At 38.6% G+C, this 22,140-nt stretch overlaps 1 protein-coding gene across 9 annotated transcripts; it reads left to right on the forward strand.

The window, feature by feature from the left end:
• Positions 1–358: 358 nt before the first annotated feature.
• tral (trailer hitch) lies at positions 359–17,021 on the forward strand. 9 transcript variants are annotated; one of them, XM_070145017.1, is made up of 7 exons: positions 359–609; positions 8,397–8,569; positions 8,864–9,175; positions 11,776–11,930; positions 12,216–12,701; positions 12,785–12,937; positions 13,052–17,021. In XM_070145017.1, exons 1-7 carry the CDS (start codon positions 489–491, stop codon positions 13,206–13,208), a joined length of 1,557 nt encoding a protein of 518 aa, XP_070001118.1. In that variant the 5' UTR covers positions 359–488; the 3' UTR covers positions 13,209–17,021. The 9 variants fall into 9 exon arrangements, with proteins under 9 accessions (XP_070001118.1, XP_070001119.1, XP_070001120.1 ...); XM_070145018.1 differs by having other exon boundaries at positions 360–609; positions 8,864–9,176; positions 11,789–11,930; positions 12,213–12,701; XM_070145019.1 differs by having other exon boundaries at positions 360–609; positions 8,864–9,176; positions 11,789–11,930.
• Positions 17,022–22,140: the final 5,119 nt, after the last annotated feature.

A 22,140-nucleotide genomic window follows, 5' to 3' on the forward strand; every position in this document is an offset into this window, starting at 1 on the left:
GGATTTTATCAAAATGATTTACTTTGTCACAGCAATAAATATTTTACTCAAAGAATTTTTCTCTCAGTCCTGGGAATTTAATATTTGTTTTTAGATATCATGGGATTTTTTTACAACCCAAAATATTAAGATATGTCGAATATGATGTTCCTAAAATGTAAATATTTTCTTGGAGAATTATTGGAACTTCGCGCCGTGAGCGATTTTCCCGAAAGACTTCGCAAACATAGAAAGTACTCTATATTTGACCTTAGCGCGCCATCAAATTACAGTTTCAATATATTAGTGAATTCGCGTTAATATATGGTCCCTTGTGCCAGGAGAAAGTCACAGAAGAACCGAAAGAGTAATATAGTCTTCCGGTGCTTGACCTGTGACGTCACATACCGGTAACCTTCGTCGAACACAATGACTGAGAGGCGGTTCAAATCCTAGCAAATATCGTTAGCCATCGGTGATAGAAATTGTTAAAAGAGTGATCATCCACCATGAGTGGGCCCGTACCCTTCTTGGGTAGTAAAATCAGCCTTATATCTAAATCTGAAATCCGATATGAAGGGATTTTGTACACCATCGACGCTCAGGAGTCGATTATTGCTCTGGCGAAGGGTAAGTTTTGTTTGTTTACAACCCGAGGCGGAAGACGCTGAGGCCATGAATAAATCTAGCTAACCCCAATGAATCCTTGAGTATTTTGCCACAAAATACGCTTCTTAATTGGGTACACGTACATGTTAAGAGGGAAATGAAGACGACTTTCTATTTTTTACGCAGTTATACCAAGTCGCACTTTGTCGAGTGACGCGCACTTTGGGGGGAGTTTAAAAATGGAATCCCTTTCTTTTCTCTTTTCTTCTGTCGCTAGCATGATGGAGTGTCAGATTTTTCGGCTAGAGAATCGGTATGTAAGCCGCAACCTTGGCAAGGGAATTCCCAAGGAGAAAGATGAATATATTTTTGACCAAATAAGGAAGTAGCTTTTTACAGTATTTTGACCTCTGGGGAACAAAGTATGTTCTCGGCGAGTGAGGGAAAATAAATGATTTTAGCTTTATTTTTTAGAGACCTTTTGTTTATTTTGGTGGAGCATGAAGCAGTCAAAACAAAGTAGGCCTTGAAGTATGTGAACACCCCCCTCCCCCCTCCCCCATCACAAGGGAAAATATGCCTCAATTATAATATGATATAAAATTGCCTGAAAGAATAATTGCACCATCTGCTTTCGTGTAGCTAATTACACCATTGCACCCTGTCATTAGCTGGAGCTTTTATAGATTGGAAATGAAAGGATTGGTCATGGAGAAAATTAATTACCAGGACTTGTTTGTGGTTTTGTTTTTGTTTAGTCTATTAAATGCTGTTCCATATGCTTAGAATTGGAAATGAAACAAATGGCTGTATAATATGCCCTGTACATTTACATTGGTTTTGCGAGTTTTCACAAATGTGCAGTTTGGGGAGAATTTGCTTTGTTTGTATATAGGAAGAATTCATATTTGAGCATAGGGAGTTCTAAGTAAACAAAGACTGAATTAAGACGGTTTTCCCCCCCTTGGCTTAGATCATTCCTGGAATCTCTCTCATGGCATATGCTGGTGTCCAGTTGTCCCAACCTGTTGGGTCCTTATAACAGATGTCATGGTTGACTGACTGCTCTAGTCTTGAGCCAGCAAGGTTTCAAGCAAAAATTAGTTTCTTTGTCTGATGTCTTATGGTCAAAGAGTTACTGAATATTATGTATAAAAATGGGTTATGAACTTTTATATAACCTGTTTGTTTCCTTTTAATTCCCTTGAGCATGTCCATCATGTATAGTCCATTGACCTCCTTGTTTTTTGTACAAGGGCTTGTCCAAGACTTTTCTGATATTCTGGGTTGTAATTAGTAATTTGGCACCATATGACTTTTGCTGTTGCAGCACCAGGTGTGATTTTTGTTAATCAGTCGGTTAATTAATTCTATTTAGTGGATTGTCAGTCATACTTGTCCCAAAGCCACACAAGCCATAATAATTATATGGCTGCATGTATCACTATTGTAGAGTATTAACTTGCTACAGATGTCAGAAGAAAATTGGCCTTTAAATAAAGATGATCAGTTTAATTAGAGATGGGTTGCGTGTTCATCTATGCCCTGCACCTCCAGCTGGCTCCAGGTTGTATGCATAATAGCTGTGCACTTAAGCCATTACTGCAGCATTTAAAGGGTTCAGTCCATCAAAAGTAGGCTCACTTTTTAGCCCATTCGCTGGCAAATTGTGTATGCTGTAGCCAGTCATAATAGCAAGTTGTTTCCCTAGCTTCAAATTTTCTCCCTCGAGCAGCTGACAGCACCCAGTATCCAGCATGGGATCCAATGTGGGTTTTGTTTACTTTTCACTGCATGTATCTCCAGAATAAGATTTAACCTTGTATCCATTTATGTCAGAGTATGAGTAGCAAGAAACCTTAGTGTTACTAGTGTAGAAAGCTTCAAAGCGATTGTAAAATTAAATTTTGACATTGGTCATCATTTAGAATAGAATATTTAAGTGATTTGTATTCACTTATAAAATTCTAGTTATTGGATCAATTCTTATTAAATGCAGCTCCACAGGCATGTGCCTTATGACTGGCATAAGTGGCAGACCCATAGTTTTGTTATACTTTAGGGTGCAGAACCAAATTAACACAATACAAATTCAATAGGTCGAATTCTTTTATTTTAAACTTGTAGTTGTTGCAGATTAAAGTGACGTTTGTAGAATAACAGAAATATAATGTTGGTTTCATCACTGTTCTTATGCATCTAGACAAAATGAAAAAGGCTAATAGAAATTTTTTCATCAATTACCAATTCCATTTATTTAGTTACTTAAAAAGCTATTCATCCAACTGCCATGCACTGCCAGTCCCCCCACAGTCTTGAGCTTCTCTTTAACCCACTAGTGGCGGTACATTTTCAAGCCGAAAATAATGGTTTCCATGCGCCACAGGTGACAAAATCAGAGCACAAGCTCCGATGTAGCATCGCACCGGCTGGACGCCCGGTAATGTTTATTTTTCCGTGTGTCTTGTATATGAGACACCCGTCGTAAATAGGTTAAACTTAAACTGAGATTGAAGTTTAATGTAACTTTTTACCACAAGAAGTAAACAATAGTTGACAATCTTTTAGGCAGTCTGCAGTCTTTTTATACAAGGTTGGGTCTTTATAACATTGCTAAAGGTTAACAGGGTATAGAATGGATAGGTTAACTATTTCTAAGGCCATTTTTCTCATGACCAAGTTGCACAGATTTAAAGAAAGTTTTTGACTTAAATTTTCATAGTTTTAAATTTCATTGGAATGGATGACTTATCTGTTGAAAGCCCTTCATGTTATGGCATCTATTACTCTTAACACTGAGGTAAATGTGAAAGGAATAGACCTTGTTCTGGTTGCATTCCAGTTGTCGCTGGCGTATATGCTTTCTGGTTTGATAGCCTCGGAATAATGTGATAGATATCAAGGGAGGACTAGTACAAACATGACAGTTCCATGATTTTTGTCTTTTTTAGATAACCATTTTAGAATGGTATAGAATTTCAAAAGATGTTAAAATCCATTTATTAGCAAGAATCCACTGTAAACCTGATTGGACTACTAGGAAATGTTTGTGCACCAAGGAGGACAAAGGATTTTGATATTTTGTTTACTGAATAGCGTTGCTAATATATGCAACAAGTAAAAAGCTTATATATTAGGGATAAATTGATCATATTGTAAAAGGAGGTTTTTGGAAAATTCAAATAAAGATCAGAGATCTTTTAAGGGAAACCCCAAAATGGAGTACTTTTTATTGTATGTGGCCTTAACCCCTAGCCAACGGTTGGCATGTACATACATGCAATGGCTGTTTTGGACCGAAAGACGGGTAGCATCATGTCATGCCCGTTCCCACGCCACTGGCTCATTGGACTGAGTTTGTTTTTCTCCGATAGTAGCGGCTTCATTTATATGGTAAAGATTTTAGGCAATGGCACCTATAATAAAGGTAAACCTTCAAATTTTTAATATTTTTATAAATTAGAGCAAAATAAAAGCTTATAGGTGCTAAATGTCGCTCGCAAACTACCAATCGAGCCAGGCGCAAATGGGAAACTGCCAATGCGCGCCAACAATCCCGTCCATACGTCCACTTGCCAAACATTTTTAACCGTCGGCACTGGGTTAACTTTGACCCCAATGAGTATGGTGGTCTGAGATGTGGATGGCATGGCATGACGACACTCCCCTCACCATCAGCTCATCAGAGGGAGCTTGTCTTTCTGTAATAATAGTGACATTGGTTGGTGTCACTACATGGTAAAAGTGTAAGGGAAACCTTAAATTTTTAAAATTTTGTTTATGAAATGGAGCTGCAAGCTACTGGGAACCTAATATTGTATTTTTAAGTATTTAACAAACCAGGTGCAAATTAGGGAATTGGCACTGTGCACCAGTAATCTACATTACAGGGCATTAGCCAATTTTTTATCCAACAATTAGTGAGCTTAAGTAACATTGTCACTATTTTTGAAGAATGCACTTCCTCAGATTTATTTCCTTTGTGCATTGCATCACAAGTAAATATGCTTATGACTAAAGGGATCTATAATTAAAGCCACATATAGCTTCAAGATTACCTTAGCCACTCAAAGGCCTCCTTATTTCCTCACAAAAGATCAGCTAAGGCTACTAATTGACACATTAGTGACTAAACACTTGTTGAGCCATCTGCATAAAAAAATTATCATAAATATATAAATAAATGGTAAATGGCAGTTCATGTGGCATGTATATCTGCCCATGTAGTATCAGTGGGTTAAGTACAGGTCAGAGATGAAAATCCACGCCTACTGTAACACCACAGGAAGCATTAATGTTGTCCTAACTGAAGGGGGAAAAGTACCCAAACAAAAACTTCTATAATTACTAATACGCATATTTCTTTATAATCTAAAAAGCAAGTATATGAAATAAACCAGATTCTTACCCATGGCCGCAGTATTTTGCAATATGGCATGTAGTCCCATAGTTTTATTTATGGGACTGTGCTGGAGTGTGTGCACTGTTGCAGTGCTGCTTTCCCTCTTTCACACATGTTTATGTATATCTTTGAAAATATAAGTTTGCAAAAGTCTGCAAAGACCCTTGCAAATACATGCAAGCTCGCAAACTTATGTAAATGCGCTCAGAAAGAGTGGCGGGCCTGGTTTTAGCACAAGCGGGGGGGAAAGCCCATCGCCTGCGCAGGCCTGGGGTAGCGGGCCTGTGCCCTGTAAGGCCGCTAGGGGGACACTGGCTTGGCGGCTGATATTCTCTGGCCTGCTCTGCTCCCAGGCCGTGCGGCCACCGATTGTATGAAGGGATTGGCTGTCAATTGCACTGTGCATCATATGATGCCTTCCATGGCTGATGGGTTAAAGGTACCATTCAGACACCCCAGTCTCCACCACTATTCAAGACACTTCAATCACTATTTCTCCAGTACCTTCCCCTCTTCCTTCTTGCCCAACTCATCACACAAGATAAGCGAAATGCTCCACCCCATTCTCTCCTCCTCCATTAGTCTCTCCCTCCATCCCTCTGTCCCCTTCCCTCAAAGTAACTGCTAACATCCATCCATCCTCCTGTTCATGTTCGCCCTGCCCCCCTTCCTCCAACTCCCTCCCAACACATCCCATTCCTTCCTGTTTCAGCTGCATCACCCACCCTATTCCTTCTGCCATTATCCCTTCTGCTTCTTCCTCTTGGATGTGACCCTGTGATCTAAGTGCCCTTAAACCTCCATTGTCATTTGCTAATCCTTACCTTACCCTACAGACATCCTTGCAAAATCCCACACTTCTTCCTTTGACAACTTTTTATTGAATAGCCCTTGTTAATCCCTACCTTTCTGAATTGCTGTACAACTTTTGACGTATAGCTTATTGAATCAACTAAATCCCATCGTTACCCTTTCCATTACTGTACCTTTCAATAGTGCTAAAGGACCTTTTGAAGTCTAGCACATTTATTTTGCTTTTTGACCATTACCCATTTTAAAGGTACCATCCCCTCCCTCCTTCTTTTTCTTTCTATAGTAATAGACAATTATTCTTGCACAGACTACATGTCATATCTTTGGGCAGTCTGTAACTAGGTGTACATTGTCATTTTCTCATTTGTGCGTAATGATCAATTTTCTGTAATACAACCTGTGCCGCTGTTCACAGTAGGCAGGAATAGGATGGTGATAATAATGCCTTGTACTGGTACTCCTCCAGTCATAGCTTATGGATGGTGCAGTCTGCTCATTTACTAATAGTATATTGCAAGAGCCCCTTCCTAAGTATTTAGCCCATGGATTCTAATTGCCCTCCAAGGGCTTATGATACACCCATTGAGTCCTTCATTGGGATGCTGTAGTCTCCATCTGTGCCTCTTAAATTAAGAATTGGTTGGGGGGGAAACAACTTCTGACACAGGAGAAAGCGACTGGTGGGATCAGGAGGAAGGGATACCTCTGTGGCCTTGAAGCCAGATGAAAGCAAGTACTTAACCTTCACAGTATTACATGCATGCCTAAGTAATGGTTGGAAGAATTGTTTCAAATAACTATACAGCTAAAAGAATGGCCACATGAATATTTGTTAACGCAAAGTAAGATCCATAAGGAGGACATAGTGTCACTTATGAATGGTATGTTAGCTCAACGAGGCCTCTTAGTGAGGAGGAAGGATTTAAGAACTTAGTCTCACCTATTTGTTTCATATTTTAGAATAAGGTTAGGGGAATAAATTTGCATTTGCTATGGCATTTCTGCATAAATAAGTATATTTCTGCAATAATGGTCATTGAAGTTTTTTCTTTTTTCGTTATTTTTTGGTATGAACAATAAAAGGGAAGCAGATATTCCTAAATAATAATCCTCTATCATGTACTGGCATTCTGAAGTCTTGCAGAAATTCTCAACATGTAACAGTGTCTTTACTCATTTTCTTACGGTAGGGTCTGATTTGATGTTTCCCTGCGAAATTGGACCATTTTTAAAAAATTTCTCTAACACCAAATAAAAAATATAATTCAGGCATTCTGATTTCATTTTTGAATGGAATATTTTTCTATTGTATGCAGAAGCACTTTTTTGTACACTACTTTAGAATATTACAAAAGTGGCTTTTTGAAATGTCACTTTTACTACAAGCAAAAACAGCTGCAAAAACTTTTTGCACCATTCAGTAGATTTACTGTTTAGCTATGAGCTATAGCATGTTTGTTTCCGACTGAAAACGCGTGTTACGTGTAACATTACAGTGTAAAGAAATATTGCGACCCCCCCCCACACACACACACACACACACACACACACACTTACACACTTAGTTTATTTACATTATGGGTAACAAATGATATATGAAATAGTTCTATATGATAAAATCCTGTTTCCCTTTATCAGTGATATAATGGGGGTTTACAACAAAATGCTTGTCTGAAATATCATCGTTCTCCATGCCACTAAACATCATACTTGCACGCTGGGTCGCGAGAGAAGGCCTATGTCCAAGGCAATGCAAGTCCACAGGCAAATCACTTGCCTTTCACACCAACACTCCTATGAAATACTATGTAAATACAGGGTGGTGGTACAGTATGAATATACGATATATATGTATATACAGATCATTACCATGTTTTTCATGACCTTATGTTTATATAAATTGTTACTTACATTTGTTTTTTTGTTTTACTTTTTATTTCAAGGATAACTCGTAGTTTTGAACAAATTTTACATTTGTTTTTTTTTTTTTTTTTTTTTTTTTTTTTTTTTTTTTTTTTTTTGACAGATTTAATGAAATTTTTACCTGAGGTGTCTTAGAATAACTTGAAATTCCATAAAATTTTGGTGATCCGTATCAATTTGCACACCTAATCCCATTTTGGGGGGAAGTAGGTTTGCACAGCATATCATTCTTATGTAATTGTATATAAAAAAAAAAAATAATAAAGCTTATATGATCATTACATCACAATTGCCAATTTTCTAAGGTAAGGTAAAAAATCATATTTCAAAAGTGGCTGCTACCACCTTCAAAATAGCAGGTGGGATATAAAAATTCCAGGGGAGATTCAGAGGCCCTGAACCTTTTAAAATGCATTTAAATCAATTTTGGCAAGATGGAAGATTAGGGCGAAAATTTACCAGACGATCATCCCCTTAAGGGGTGCTAAAGCAGGCCAAAGGGCAACTTAGAATATGGTTGTATTGGGTTGTACCATTGGATATGGGCAACAGAATTCTAATTTTGATAGTACAATTAGCAATAGCAGTAACAACAGTATTAGTATTGTAACTTTGTTACTGTCATATTAATGGGGTTCTTCAGTTTCTTATTAAGTGTTTTCTTCCACAGTCCGGTCCTTTGGCACAGAGGACCGGCCAACGGAGATGCCAGTTGCTGCCCGGGATGAAGTGTATGAATACATTATCTTCAGAGGCACAGACATCAAAAAGATAGAAGTCTGTGACACACCAAAGCAGCCAACTTTACCTGGAGGACTACATAATGATCCCGCTATTGTCCAGGTAACATATTGAGCATTTTAGTCCATTAAAGAGCATCCGTGGTACTATATCCCCAATTTGTTAAGAACAATTATGTTCCCCAGATGCTCCTAAACCTTGAACATTTATACAGGTTAATGATCTCACGCGTGTGTGTGTGTGTATATAAATATATAAAAATGCTCCCCCCCCCCCTTTCTCTCTATCTACTATACTCCTTTACATTTTCAGCAGTACTATTATTACAACTATTTTATACTATCAAGTTGTTTTTGTTATAGTTGAAATTTGATATTTTGTTTTGCTAATTTCCAGCACTCTGCTCCAGCAGTCCCATCATCCTTCCAAGCGGCTCCCTTTTCTCGACAGTCTCTAGGTCCCATTGGCGGAGGCCTAGGCTTGTCATATGGTGCATATGGACAGTCAATGACCCAGCAGGGTCTCCCAGGGACAGGTGGTTTTCCAATGGGTTCTACATCCCAGCCCAGTGAGTTGAGTACTGTGGCAGGTGGTGGTGGTGGTGGTGGGGTTGGTAGCCTGGATCAACAACCTAATACTACCCCGGGAGCAGTGCCAGCTCCTATAGGTGCCCCACCCCAATCTGGTACACATGCACTCCATCAAACAGGTAGGAACAAGTGCCATTCATATGCTTCAGTTGCAAAGCTTCGTGGAGAGGCTTCATGTGACACGACAGATTCTTTTTTTATTTTACAAGCTTGCTATTGCTAGTCAAATAGCTTGGCATTGCTGTTTTTCATTGCTTTTTATGTTGTGCAGTCATTCGAATATTTCTGGCATTTGTTCCTAGTATTAGAAATAGGGTAATAGGAGCAGTGTAGGCTAATGTTGATTATAGAACATACTAGTGTATATTTGATACCAGACATGGGTGTATTACATTTATAAATACACATATATAGTTGAACCTCTTGACATTCTAATAACATTTAGAAGACACGCAACCTTTTCTAGTTCCCCAAAATAAATTAGAGACTTTGAGAAGTGAAGTATAGGTGTAATTGTAACCTAAACGAAGATATAAACTATAGGTTATACAACACTTGTGTATTATCTACTACATGGCAGTCAAGTTCATAAAGAACTCTAGCCATTTTATCAGATACCAAGCTTGAAATTATCAGTAAGAAATTTTATCAAATTATCAAGAAATCATTTATTCAAGAAAAGTGCTTACCAAGTAGTAGTAGTTTCTTTTGATTACTAAAGACGGTGCCACAAGGTGTACTTGATATCTAAATGTCAGTCAGTGACAGATGCACAAGTATTTCTATTAGGTAATCATAAATGGAAACTTGCAGCCATAACCAGGCTTGTCTTGTATTACCTGGATTCTGCTCATAGCAACTATCTTGGTAGTCGTAAACCTAATTGGTGAAGAGCAAAGTCTGTTTGGTTTCATTTAGTTTCCATTTTCAGGAACCTAATACCAACATGGAATGAGGTTCAACCTGTATATGGGTATCTGTATACAGCTGTATATGTATACAAGCTCTGTATGTAAATACACATGCACCTACAGCATTTAGACATAGCTTCCTTATTGTAGATTTTGCTGATAACTCAACACCATCTAGAAGTGGGTAAATTTTGTATAATTTTTGATAAAAGATACATGTATATGTATGTATAAGCAAAGTAATGTGCATTAATTACCGTGATTATTGTAGGATGTAAATTGAAGTTATATTTCAAACTATTTTAGCATTCTCATAGTAGAGAAGAAATGGTGGGAAGACTTTGCTTTAAATCTAGTTGCTTCCTTTAATGTAAAGAATATTGGTATGAACAATTGCAATTTTTTTTTTTTTTTTTTAAGATAGGTAGTTCTTTGAGAGGATACAGAAGAAACACAACAGGCGTCTTCAAATCTGATTTAATCATTTAGTACATTGTTAAAGGAAAATGATCACACTTCACCTTAACTTTTATATCAAGATTGTGAAGAGTTGGTAGATCCAGGAAACTATGCCTGGTTTTTCATATCTTGACTGTATAGACACTCATATCGGATGTAGATAGCCAAGTAAACTGGGTAGATTGGTATTTTCATATATTTGTAACAGTCGTTTATTATTTTCCAACATTTAGTATGTTTATGTAGGTAGTACTGCAAAGATTGTATTAATATTTAGGAGGCTGACAACTTAAATATTTATACATGTATATTTAAACCTATATTTGAGATAGCACAAGTAGAACCTTTGCCTGCATAGGTTGGCAGGAGTGCATTAAACTTTTATGCCTAAAAAATAGTGAGGGAACATCTCATTATTTGGGGCCTTTTTGTTGTCCTGTATCACAATTTTTTTTTCAAAATCCATAACCTTCCATGACTGATGTTCACTCAATTTGCTGCATTTTGCAAACATTATTTGATATAGATTGGAGACCCCGTGGAAAGCAACGAATCGAAATGATATTGAGTATACTGTATTTACTTATAAAATGAAAACTGATATGAAAGGTAGAAAAATCTGAGTTTGAGAATTTCAGATTAGAGAAATGTTAGTTAATGAATGTGAAATTTTATGTGCTTTTTATTTTCTCTCCAAAATTCAAAGTGACTACTTATGCCAATTTTTAGAACTACATTATTTCCCCAGAATGAAAAGTAGAAATTTGTATGGTAAGAATTGTCGGTTTCAGGGTAGTAAAAGAAAAAATATTAAGGTTCAAAGGATTTTGGTATCGACTCACTATTCTGAAATTCTGATCATTTATCAGGATTTTAGACAAATATAAAGTTGGTGAAAAAGGGGCAGGTAGTTTGATTTCCTGACCATGTAAATGCAGATTTGTTTTGGGGGTAATTTATTAGAATATAGGAAAGTAAGTATTCCATACATGTATTGCAATTTGAACACTGCATCTTTCTTTGTCGTAAAAGGCATTATATTTCAACTTGATTTTGATCAGTCAAAAGATTTTTAACATATTAAAGTACTTCAGAGGCTCCATTTGACCAAGTAAAGATGTGGATGTCAAATTTGCATTTTAGCATAGGAACATTGTTACCAACAAACGCCACTGCCACTCGGTTTGCCACAAATAGATAAGTTATTTTTTAAGTAATAGGGTTGCCATAATAGCAATTAGTGTAAGCAGCTGCACATCTAGACCTAACTAACCTGCACTATATCATGTGGCAGAAGAAAGATGGTGAGGACAGTGTGTATTAATTTAGCAAATTGTTTCCTCCTGTTGGTCTTCTCTCAGACATCCTAGTAGGCTCACGTTCATCCACGCCAACTGCTCGAAAGTCCCCAGTCTCTGATGCTGGAGTGCAAGTCTCGCCTCCCCCTTCAAGGGAAGAGAAGAAGAAATCTCCCCAACAGCAGAGACAATCACAACAGGAAAGGTATTTCTACTGGTTATGATGTAGCTATTTTGAATTTGTACTTTTGCTTTGAAGAGCTTGATTTCAATCATTACATACTGTAAGTCCAGATTCTTTTCTCAACATGCAAAGGGTTTTTGTTTTGAATATGTACTTGTTAAATTTGTTAGCCTTTGCTAACCTAGCTATTGACTTAGGAAAAGTTTGCTATTAGATTTGTCTTGTACACCTTTAACTTAACAATTTTTATTGGATCATCAAAGAGTATTGGTGATAGAAATCAGGAAATGCCCAACTTTTCAGTAGACCCCAGCGCAATGGCAACCAGAGTGGGCAAGGGCGTCGCAACCAGCAGCAGGCACAACAGCAGCAGCCACAGCAACAGCAGCAACAGTCTCAGCAGAATCACCATCCTAACCAACAACAACAGTACCACAATAATTACCAGTACCATCAGTACCAAGGCAGAGGTGGTATGGGACGTGGCCGTGGTATGAGAAGACCTGGTGGACAACGAGGCAGAGGGCAGATTTTCAATCAGGGCAATAGGCAGCGCCAGATCCAGGATCAGCAGTTGTTCGAGAAGGATTATGATTTTGAGCAAGCTAATGAGGAATTTGAGGAGTTGAAGAATCAGCTGGCAAAGACGAAGATTACCGAAAATGGTGAAAAGAAGGATGACTCGGGGCATGAGACTGCTGGTGGAGAGGATGTTGAAGATCCAACTTGCTACGACAAGGCAAAATCTTTCTTTGACAGGATTTCTTGTGAATCTATTGAGCGTAGTAAAGGGTGAGTAAATGCTCTGTTTTTTTAAATATTACCCTAATTATAGGCCAAGTACTTTTGAGATAATGCTTACTTTGCACTTCCAGAAAGAGCCAACGTCCAGACTGGAGACTTGAACGAAAAATCAACGTAGAGACCTTTGGTGTAAGTTCAGCCAGGAGAGGTTTTTATCCCCGTGGAAGAGGTTATTACCGTGGTGGCTATTACCGAAACTATAACTATAACCAAGGATACTACAGGTAACTTTACTTTTTTTTATTTATATATATCTTTTTTCCCCTTGAGTCTGATCAAAGAAAATGAAAAGTACAATTTAAAAAAATACAAGATGGCCTTTTAAATCTCCATCTTAGGGGTGGAGGTGGTGGTGGCAGCTACCGCGGTGGACGAGGAGGCACCAGAGGTAATGCAAGCAGTGTCAATGGTATGTCGCAACGAGGAACTGGCAGCAGCAATGGTGGTGGAAGCGCATATGTGCCAGCTGTCAGGAATTCTACACCGAACAAGTAGCCTTTCAAAGCTGGAAGTGAAGTCTGCACCAAGAGCAATGAAACAGGGTTTGCTACATCTGAATAATAGTTATACTTAATAAGGAATGTGTTGATTGAAAAAATTGTGCCTAGTTAAAAGAAATGATTAAGCTTTAATTGATATTGAAGGTTTCCTTATTGGTGTTTTGAGTCTGTGGATGAAATTTGAACTAGGTGTAATTGTGAATTAGGATATAGATGGTGCAGCATAATTACAGATGTAGAATTGACTCATTCTAACTGTTGTTAGAATATATTTAATTACAAATATTTTGGTTATGAAGAAAAATATTATGTTCAAGTATTTGACCTACAGGAAGTTTCCTTTTAGAATTTAGTAAATGCTGGAATGTTATCTGGTTAACAGATAAACAAAACAAAAAAAAAAAATGAGTAAAAGAAAAGGCTTTTGTAGAGAAGATAAGACCTGTTCAAATGATGGCTAGATGTGACTGGATAGAAAGGCATGGAATGACTTAAAGAGCAGATTCTGTTGGAATGTTTAAAGGAATGTGGATTGGAAGAGATAGGACAAGGGAGTGCAATGGATAAGTTAGTGAATTGATGGTACATTGAACAGGAACCTTTTACAGGTGATAAAGGGTATTCTTTAATCCAGCAACAGCAGCAGCATTTTTGTAGTCTTCTGTAGGTGCAAGGAACTAGGTTGGTCCATCCAGTAGCCTGTGCCATAAGGCGGCTGGAATTTGTCTTGAAAGTTCCTTTTTGTATGGCAAGAGGTATATATACATCAATGAACTGTACAAATATGGTCCTCAAAACTATATAAACTTGATTTAAACTCCAAATAAAGGAACCTGCCAGCTTCTTAAATACCTTAATTGGTATTGGGTGCAAAGAGGGACAATATAGAATAATGCAAACCATTTTTCACATTTGTTGCAAAAATATCAGTTTCTTATACGAAAGCTCCACATGTAGAAATGTTGGAGTTGGACAAAAATCTTTATTTTGTTTTATGTACATTTTTATTTTTGGAAAGGAGCTGTCCTCTTAACACTTCTGAATGTAAAGGATAATTTAGAAACGATTGCCCCTTATTTTGGGCAGACTTGTAAACACTTGCCCAAAGAGGCCAGCTCACAAGGTCATCAAAAATTCTACATTTTTGCGTAGAATATGAAAGTAGCAGTGTGAAGTCTTAGCTCTGCATTAATTTTTGATGTAGAGTAGAGAGTGGAGACAACACCATTCGGGCTACCAAAAGCCTGCCACATTACTGCCCCTGCTTGACATTATTGGCAGTATCAGGCAGCATTGGCTCAGCATTGCAGGGGCAGCCAGCCAGTGGAAGCCACCATCGTCCACAGTAATACATTGTGGAGGTCATCATCCACAACGAAAATGTGCTTTGAACATCTATTTTTACAATAAACAGTAAAGCACATGTGTGTCTTATTGATTAATCCACTCAGGTGGCACATTTTGAATATTGTTCATGGTTTATTTATCAGATGGTTTTCTTTGAAGAAAAGTGCTTACAAAAATAGAAAGTAACCTTTCTTGTAAACGTCCTTGTAAATTAACTGCCAGCCTTGAAAATGTTAAATTCTGCAGTCCTAAATAATCGTGCTACATAGAATGACAAGGCACTTGCTTTCGGAAAGCAAGACTCCATGCCATTGTGCAATATTATATTCAGTGTTCTTTATGAAAGTTTATTAATATTGTGATCAAGGGTTACTGAAGATACCCTGGAGTATAAAATGTATAAAGTTTTAATTTAGAAACTGTACCAGTTAACAGCAAGGTCATGTAGTATGAATCTACTTAAATATTTTGATAATGTTGGCTCGAGGCCTACGACAGGACGCAGTGCGATGCAAGAAAACCATTCAAATTGCAATGCAAGGTCTGAGTAAGTGGTCATTGAAACAGGAAATCTTTAAAGCCAGGACATTTTGGGATGAATAGAAGCAAGGGACCTTTTTCTCCTGACCCCAACTAAGAGGGTTGTACAACATTCAGACGAAACGGATCACAGAAAAGTAGCAGTATATAAAAATCCTCATCGATCTGTAAAGACCATTACTGCAAAATTAAGGTTGTACTTAAATTTTATCTTTCGATGTAGGTGAAGAGCAGTGCTTTTGTAATTCAGGTACTTAAGGACGAAATGCACGAAAGAAACCGTGATAAATGAAGATGAGGGAGAGAACAAAAAAATACGTGTAGGGATTTTGGTGCAAAATTAAATGGAATAGAAATATAAAAATAGATTTTTTATAAGAAGTAATGTAACATTTAAGTTAGTAAGCCTGTTACCTTCGTCTTGATAAATTGCTCGTCCTAGATTTAAGACATTTGAACAAAAGTAACCGGGGTGAAGGAAGTCCTTTTTTCCAAGTATGAACGTTTCCTAAGCCTCATCCCCCCTCCCTCCCCCCCCTTAGTAACCCCCCCCCCCCATGTCAATCTTCTCTCTCCCCCCGGTTATACTCCCATCTCTAGGTAATCTCCAATGCATTCAATTAAGTGAACATGAAACCAATTTCGACCCTTTTCTTCCCTTGGAGGTATGAGGTATAAATACGCTATCTTCATGAAATGTTACTCGTAGATCGCCTAGAGGTAATCCGGCCTCCACGTTAATCGTTCAGTTGTGGTTGTTTTCATTCGGGCTTTAGACCTATCAGCTGCTGTGGTTATTAAGGTCTTTCTACAGCGCAAATAAACCACGGACGATCTCGCCGCTCTCGGTTGAGAACACGAGTCCGCTCCAACCTGAAAGAGGTTGGGTCACAAGCAAGGCGCCTTCGCAAAACTCTGAATTGCTGTGCTCATTCACCTTATAATAATATTAGAGTTTCAATTACATCTGCACGCATAACTTCCAACTCTTGATTCGCACGTTGTCAGGCCACGGCATTTGCGTGTAACCTTCGTAAAGTCAATTTTGAAGTTGATTAGGCCAAGTGGGTGTAGCATGGATAGGGTTGATGAACTAATCCAATGGAATTGAAGGTTTTGTTCCATGTGATCGTATTATCAGAAAATTATATCGTGTGTTGCGCATGTGTCAGTATATTTGTGTATATATATATATTACCAGGGAGGTTGGTGCGTGCTCCGAGGTAAGCACTGCACTAACAGGTAGGTGGAGATTATACCAACACGCCTGCAGAGAGAGAGAGAGAGAGTGGTGTTTTAACAGCAGCTTTTGAAGGGTGGAATAAGACGATGCCAGCGAGTGTCTATCCGTCTCACTTGCTTTATGTAGTATCTAAATATATATTGACCATTACTCGAATGGCATTTTTATTATTATTATTATTATTATTATTATTATTATTATTATTATGGTTGATAATTCAATGTCTCAGTATGGTGTAATTATTTTTCGTATGAGCTAGCAACGTATTTATAATGACATTTAACCAAGTGTGAAGGGTAAGCTAGCCAAGTGTTATAAACCAAATAATTATGATATACTTAATATTGAGCCACATCGGAAACTTTTGTAGCATAATGTTCATGTGAAATGAAAGGGAAAAGATAATTATTTTGATACATGAAAAGCACGGAGGTAATTATACTCATTTCTTAAAACAAGTCAATTAAAAAAAAAACATTTCAGGTAATCTCTAAATTTATGATTTCTCGGTTTTGTAAATCCTTGCGCTTTATTAAGGTAAAAAGTAAGGAAGGGAATTTTTGCATGTTCATCAAAGCGCTTGGATGTGTGTACAAACGATCTCAAAAATCAAGATTGTTTATTGTCTCGGATTTTTTATTGAATATTAAAAGATACTGAATAAATTTATAGATTTCGCATGTTTGCTTTCATTTGCAACCTTTTAAACAAGGGATTCTACATAATTTACAAATAACTATTTAGGCAATTTAAAAATGTATTATAATTTACATATTTCATCAGAGGAAAATATATTTTAAGAAATTGCATTCTACAGCCAATATATAGTACTCATAAGAACATGCTGGTGAAAAAAAAAACTAACATGATAATAAATGTTGGCAAAAACACGAGACCCAAGCACGCCTGTGGATTAATTCATTATTATTGATTCTGTAGCGGTTGCTAACTGGATTAAATTCTCACTCACACTGTCTCTTTATTTCTCACTATCTCGGGCTTCCCTTGGGGCTCTTAGAAGTGCGTGAGATGCATTTTCGTCAATGTCCCTGTCACAACAGTTTGCACTGGAGAAATTTTTGAATAAGTAATATCACTCATTCAGATACACACACACACTATAACTATATGCATCACCCCTCCAATCCCTTGTTGCCGTAGGGTGTGAGGTCTTAGGAGACGAGACTGCGGCACTGCCAGGGATTATCCCTCCTTTGGCCCTCAGCCTTCATCCCCAACTCCTACTATCCACTTCATAAGGTGCGAGCGCCGTGTTGAAAGGCTGACTTTGTGACAGTCATGAACGGCCTAGGGGAGCCATGGGCACCCTATTTCCCCTATTTTAGTTGTCCAAACTGGGGTCCGCACGCAACATAGATCATGAGGGTCCGTGTACAAAAAGGAAAGCGCGCCCACGCATACGCACACATATATCACATTTTTTATTAATCATCTTATTTGTGGATTAAATTCGAATTTATTGACCAACACTCTTGCAATGCAGTCTTCTCCTAATTATTATATTATTTACATTATCCTAAATAAAACAGTTTGTTTAGCCATGGTTGGTACGTAAGAGTACAAGGTAATAAAAGGTACAATAGGCGAACAACTGCCCCATTTGATTGTCTAGCTCTTATCCCGCAGGGGGACCTTGGGGAGTGGACCATTTCTTTTCCCTAACATACTCGAGGCTTACCATGGTCAGTAACATTTTTTTATTCCTCTTTGGGACAATGAGGCTTGCCCCTTTATCAACTACCCCCACTAATTTCAGTTCCCCCGGTTCTCTGACTGCACCACTACCCCCTCCTCAACTACTATCACCTCACTCCAGTGCAAATCATCCACCTACGTCATTACTCAACCTCCAGGGAACATTCCTCCTCTCCCACCATCCTCTACTTCATCTCCACCCTTGTAACTTTCTTCGCCTATTACCCCTTTTCTCTTATTACTACTTTGCAACCTTATTATCAGTCTCCGCAGTACTAGTTCACCCAACGCTACACCCTCTTCCACAGGGCCCCGTCCTTCTATTAACACCACCTCTACAAATCTCTGGAGTACTCTGTTCAGCCAGTCAAATGGATTCGGTGTTTTGTGATCCCTCTACAGCCCCTTACTCTGACAACAATGCCTCCCAAAACAAGTGGGCAAAGTTCCAATACTTGTACCGGAACTGTCTCCATCTCCTTAACAAACTGCCCTGTCTACGTCAAGGATTGGGCAGATTGTGGAGAAGACATACTCGCCTGTCTCATGGACTATGGTGCAGTGTCAGTACAATGCAGCACCATTCTCCCCTAGAGGCCCCCGTAAAACCCACTAGTATTACCAAGATTCATATTAGTGGAGAGTCCCTCCATGTCCGACTACTTCAACCTCCCCCCGTCAGATTTGTTGGCGTCTAGGCCACCCTGCTAAACACTGCCGCTCCACAGCCCGATGCCTTCTGAATGCCCAACCTGGTAATGATCGATATAACTGTTCTACACATTCACGCATGTATGCCAATTGTGGTGGCTCCCATAACGCATTTTAGAGGAGGTGCCCTACCTGACTGAGAGGCGGTAATTCTTAAATTCAAACATGGCCTTACTTTACGTGCGATCATACAGGAAGCACGTCGACGAGGTTTTTCTCTTCCTATTCCAGTGCTACTCTTCACTCCACCCCTCTCCCCAAGATGTTTCTACATCACCCCTCTATCTATTCCTCCTCCATCTTAAGTTTTCACTTCAAACCTCTTCCTCCCCGATCAAATTCTTTAGCGATTATAAATCCAGACACCCCAATCTCAAACACAGCCCCGACACCTACCAAGGTCTATATTTAGTACTTATATAGACCTTGACACCTACCCCTTCCCTCCTAGTTCTACCCGTAGCAGACAATCTAGACGTTCTACCTCATCTACCACACCCTCTCTTCCACCTACGCCTTCCTCTACCCCTCAGACATCTATCTCCTCTTCTCTCATGCGATTTTTTTTATTATCAGACCTCCGCAACCAAATCCACTTCAGAAACTCTCGGAAGACTATTCAGAACTATCTAATGATGGCCCAAGTTAAGGTGTCTACACCTCATGCATTGTCTAATTTCTCTGCTTCCATTCCCTCTACGCTCAAAGTATCTGCCGACATATATCCTCCTCTTCATGTCTCCCCTACACCCCTTCCTTACCCATTATCCCTTCCGCTTACCTCTGGATACACGTGTAAATATCCACAACCTTCTTCCCTGGATTCCCTCCCTCCTGACATTTCTCCTGAAACTGATCTAATCACCCTTAAACGTCCCTTTCTCCTTTTGCTAATCCCTACATTACCCTACGGACATCCTTGCAGAATCCCACATTTCTTCCTTTAACAACTTTGATCTAATGGCCTTTGTTAAGCCCTATCTTTGCCCGTTTAAGGCGCGATTCAACTGGTCTTGTGTACGCGCAGGGATGGCCGTAAGCGTGGCTATCTGGAGCCGAAGGGAGCCAGCGATAACACGACGTGGGGCGTGTTTCTCCCCGGGTCTCTCCGGACTTTCCAGGGTGCAATTTCAAAATATTGTCTGTAATTCGCTTAAAAAAATCAGTATCTATAAATTCAGCAAAAGTTACATTAGAGATTTTATACGATACATTTATAGTTCCTAACAACAAAATTCGTTACTATACGCTGAGTTGTTCAGGCGAGAGGCATGTGCAGTCCATTACGGCGATGCTTTTCGCAGTTGAAACTCTACGTCTGGCTGGGCACTCGGACACAAGTTTTGGTCCTAAACGTACACAAGACCAGTTGAACCGCGTATTACTCACCCTCTCTACCTTGATTCCTCTTTGCCTCTTTCAATATCATACTATCTTGAACGATATACGATTCGTGTCTCCGGCTTTTAAGGCAATTCGTTTTCGACGAGGCCACTTCAGTTCCTCTCTTCTCTTTTTCCGTCTTTCTCCTTTTCATCTTTAATTCTTTTCCTCCTTTTGTTTTTATTTTCCTTTACATTACTTCGGAGTTTTTCCGCATGCGATTCCTACCTACTTCATCCTCTTCATACGTCAAGATGACATAAACGACTTTCGACGTGTAACCACCAACAGAACCCCCTCTTTGCCCTTTTTGCTACTACCCCTTTCTATAGCGCTATATGGCCTTCGATGTCTAGCACATGTATTTTGCTTTGTAAACCTATCTCTCTCTCTCTCTCTCTCTCTCTCTCTCTCTCTCTTTCTCTCTCTCTCTCTCTCTCTCTCTCTCTCTCTCTCTCTCTCTCTCTCTCTCTCTCTCTCTCTCTCTCTCTCTCTCTCTCTCTCTTTCTCTTTCTCTTTCCTACTCTCTCTCTTTCCCTCCCTTTCTCTTTCTTTCCCTCCCTCTCTCTCTTTCCCTTCCTTTCTCTCTCTTTCCCTCCCTCCCTCTCTTTCCCTCCCTCCCTCCCTCTCCCTCTCCCTCTCGGGTTTCTCTTGGGGTACTTATATAGACCTTGCATTGAAGTGCGTGAGGTGTATCATCTTCAGTATCACTCTCACTGCCTCTCCTTTTTTCTTACTCCCCATTTCTCTCTTTCTTTTCTCCTCTCTCTCTCTCCCCTCTTCCCATCCCATCCCTTCATCGCTTCTGCTTCTCTCCCACCTCCTCCACTTCGCCCTAACGAAAAAATATTGTTTCTCACGGAAGCTGTACCTTTACAAGTTGATTTATTCTTTATGTTCCCGTTCATAACAAATGCATTGCGATTACACTGGAGTTCAGGATGCCATATCACTTTAAATAAATCGAGAAATCTTGTGTTAAGTCAAAGTTAGCATTGCATTTCCTTCAGATTTTGTTGCGGACAGTTAAGCAAAGTCAAACATTATAGATTTACCTTCTGAGACATTTGATAAGGTGCAGATTGAAGGCACATACTATTTGCTATGAATTAATTGCAGATGGTGTGTTTAGTAACGTTTTTTCCTGAGTCACTGGGTTTCAATATATAATATCGCGCAGTAATTAATTCCTGGACCAGGGTTGTAATTATAATATTTTTCGAGGGCATGACATAATTAACGGCCCGATTAAACAATAATAATAGTAAAAAAATCAAATGTACTGGTGTCTTCCATAAGGTTGAACTCCAAATCTGCAACAGAAAAAAAGGCGGGAGTAAAAGAAAGAGAGAGAGAGATCATATAAATCCACATACAATTTGAAGCAATACTTAAAGTTCATCTTGGCGAGAGAAGTTGTAAGATATGATTTTTTATGCATATCATTCTGAACAGTAACGTAATTCCTTATAAATGACAAAAAGTGATAAATTACCATTGCATGGGATCTAAAGCATGGCATATAATATTAAAAGAAACCGGAATTCATCTTACGGACAAAAAAAAGAAAATGGACGTAAATTTAATTCGCACAACATCAAATCACATGTAAACAAACCATATTTATTACTGTTGGTATTTTCCATGTTATCTAATTTATATTTCAAGTATACTTTCCTGTGCCAGCTAAAAGGTCAAACAAAAACATAACAAGTCAGTGAGTAGAGAAGCATGGCTATCAATTGATCCGTGTGTCCACAAATTTCTCGGTGAAATTACTTTAGAATACAAGTACATTTTCGTGAAAAAAATATATGTGTTTTATCAAATTTGGATAAACAGATGCACACATGATGAAAATCAGGATTTGGATATACACCGAATAAGAGCAGAATTTAGATGGATTCATCATGTAAGCAAGGTTTGGATATGCACAAAATAAAAGAAGAATTTAGATGCAAATAATAACAGCAGAATTTAGTTGCAA

The sequence above is a fragment of the Penaeus vannamei genome, chromosome 33 (genome assembly GCF_042767895.1).
Source record: "Penaeus vannamei isolate JL-2024 chromosome 33, ASM4276789v1, whole genome shotgun sequence".
Taxonomy (NCBI): Eukaryota; Metazoa; Arthropoda; class Malacostraca; order Decapoda; family Penaeidae; genus Penaeus; species Penaeus vannamei.

Excerpts from the sequence above, each read along its gene's own strand:
- tral (XM_070145016.1), top strand. The coding sequence starts at position 489 with ATGAGTGGGCCCGTACCCTTCTTGGGTAGTAAAATCAGCCTTATATCT. Across the intron at positions 8,570-8,863 it reads ATGATCCCGCTATTGTCCAG|CACTCTGCTCCAGCAGTCCC; the intron begins GTAACATATTGA and ends GCTAATTTCCAG. Across the intron at positions 9,176-11,775 it reads CACATGCACTCCATCAAACA|GGTCTTCTCTCAGACATCCT; the intron begins GGTAGGAACAAG and ends TTTCCTCCTGTT.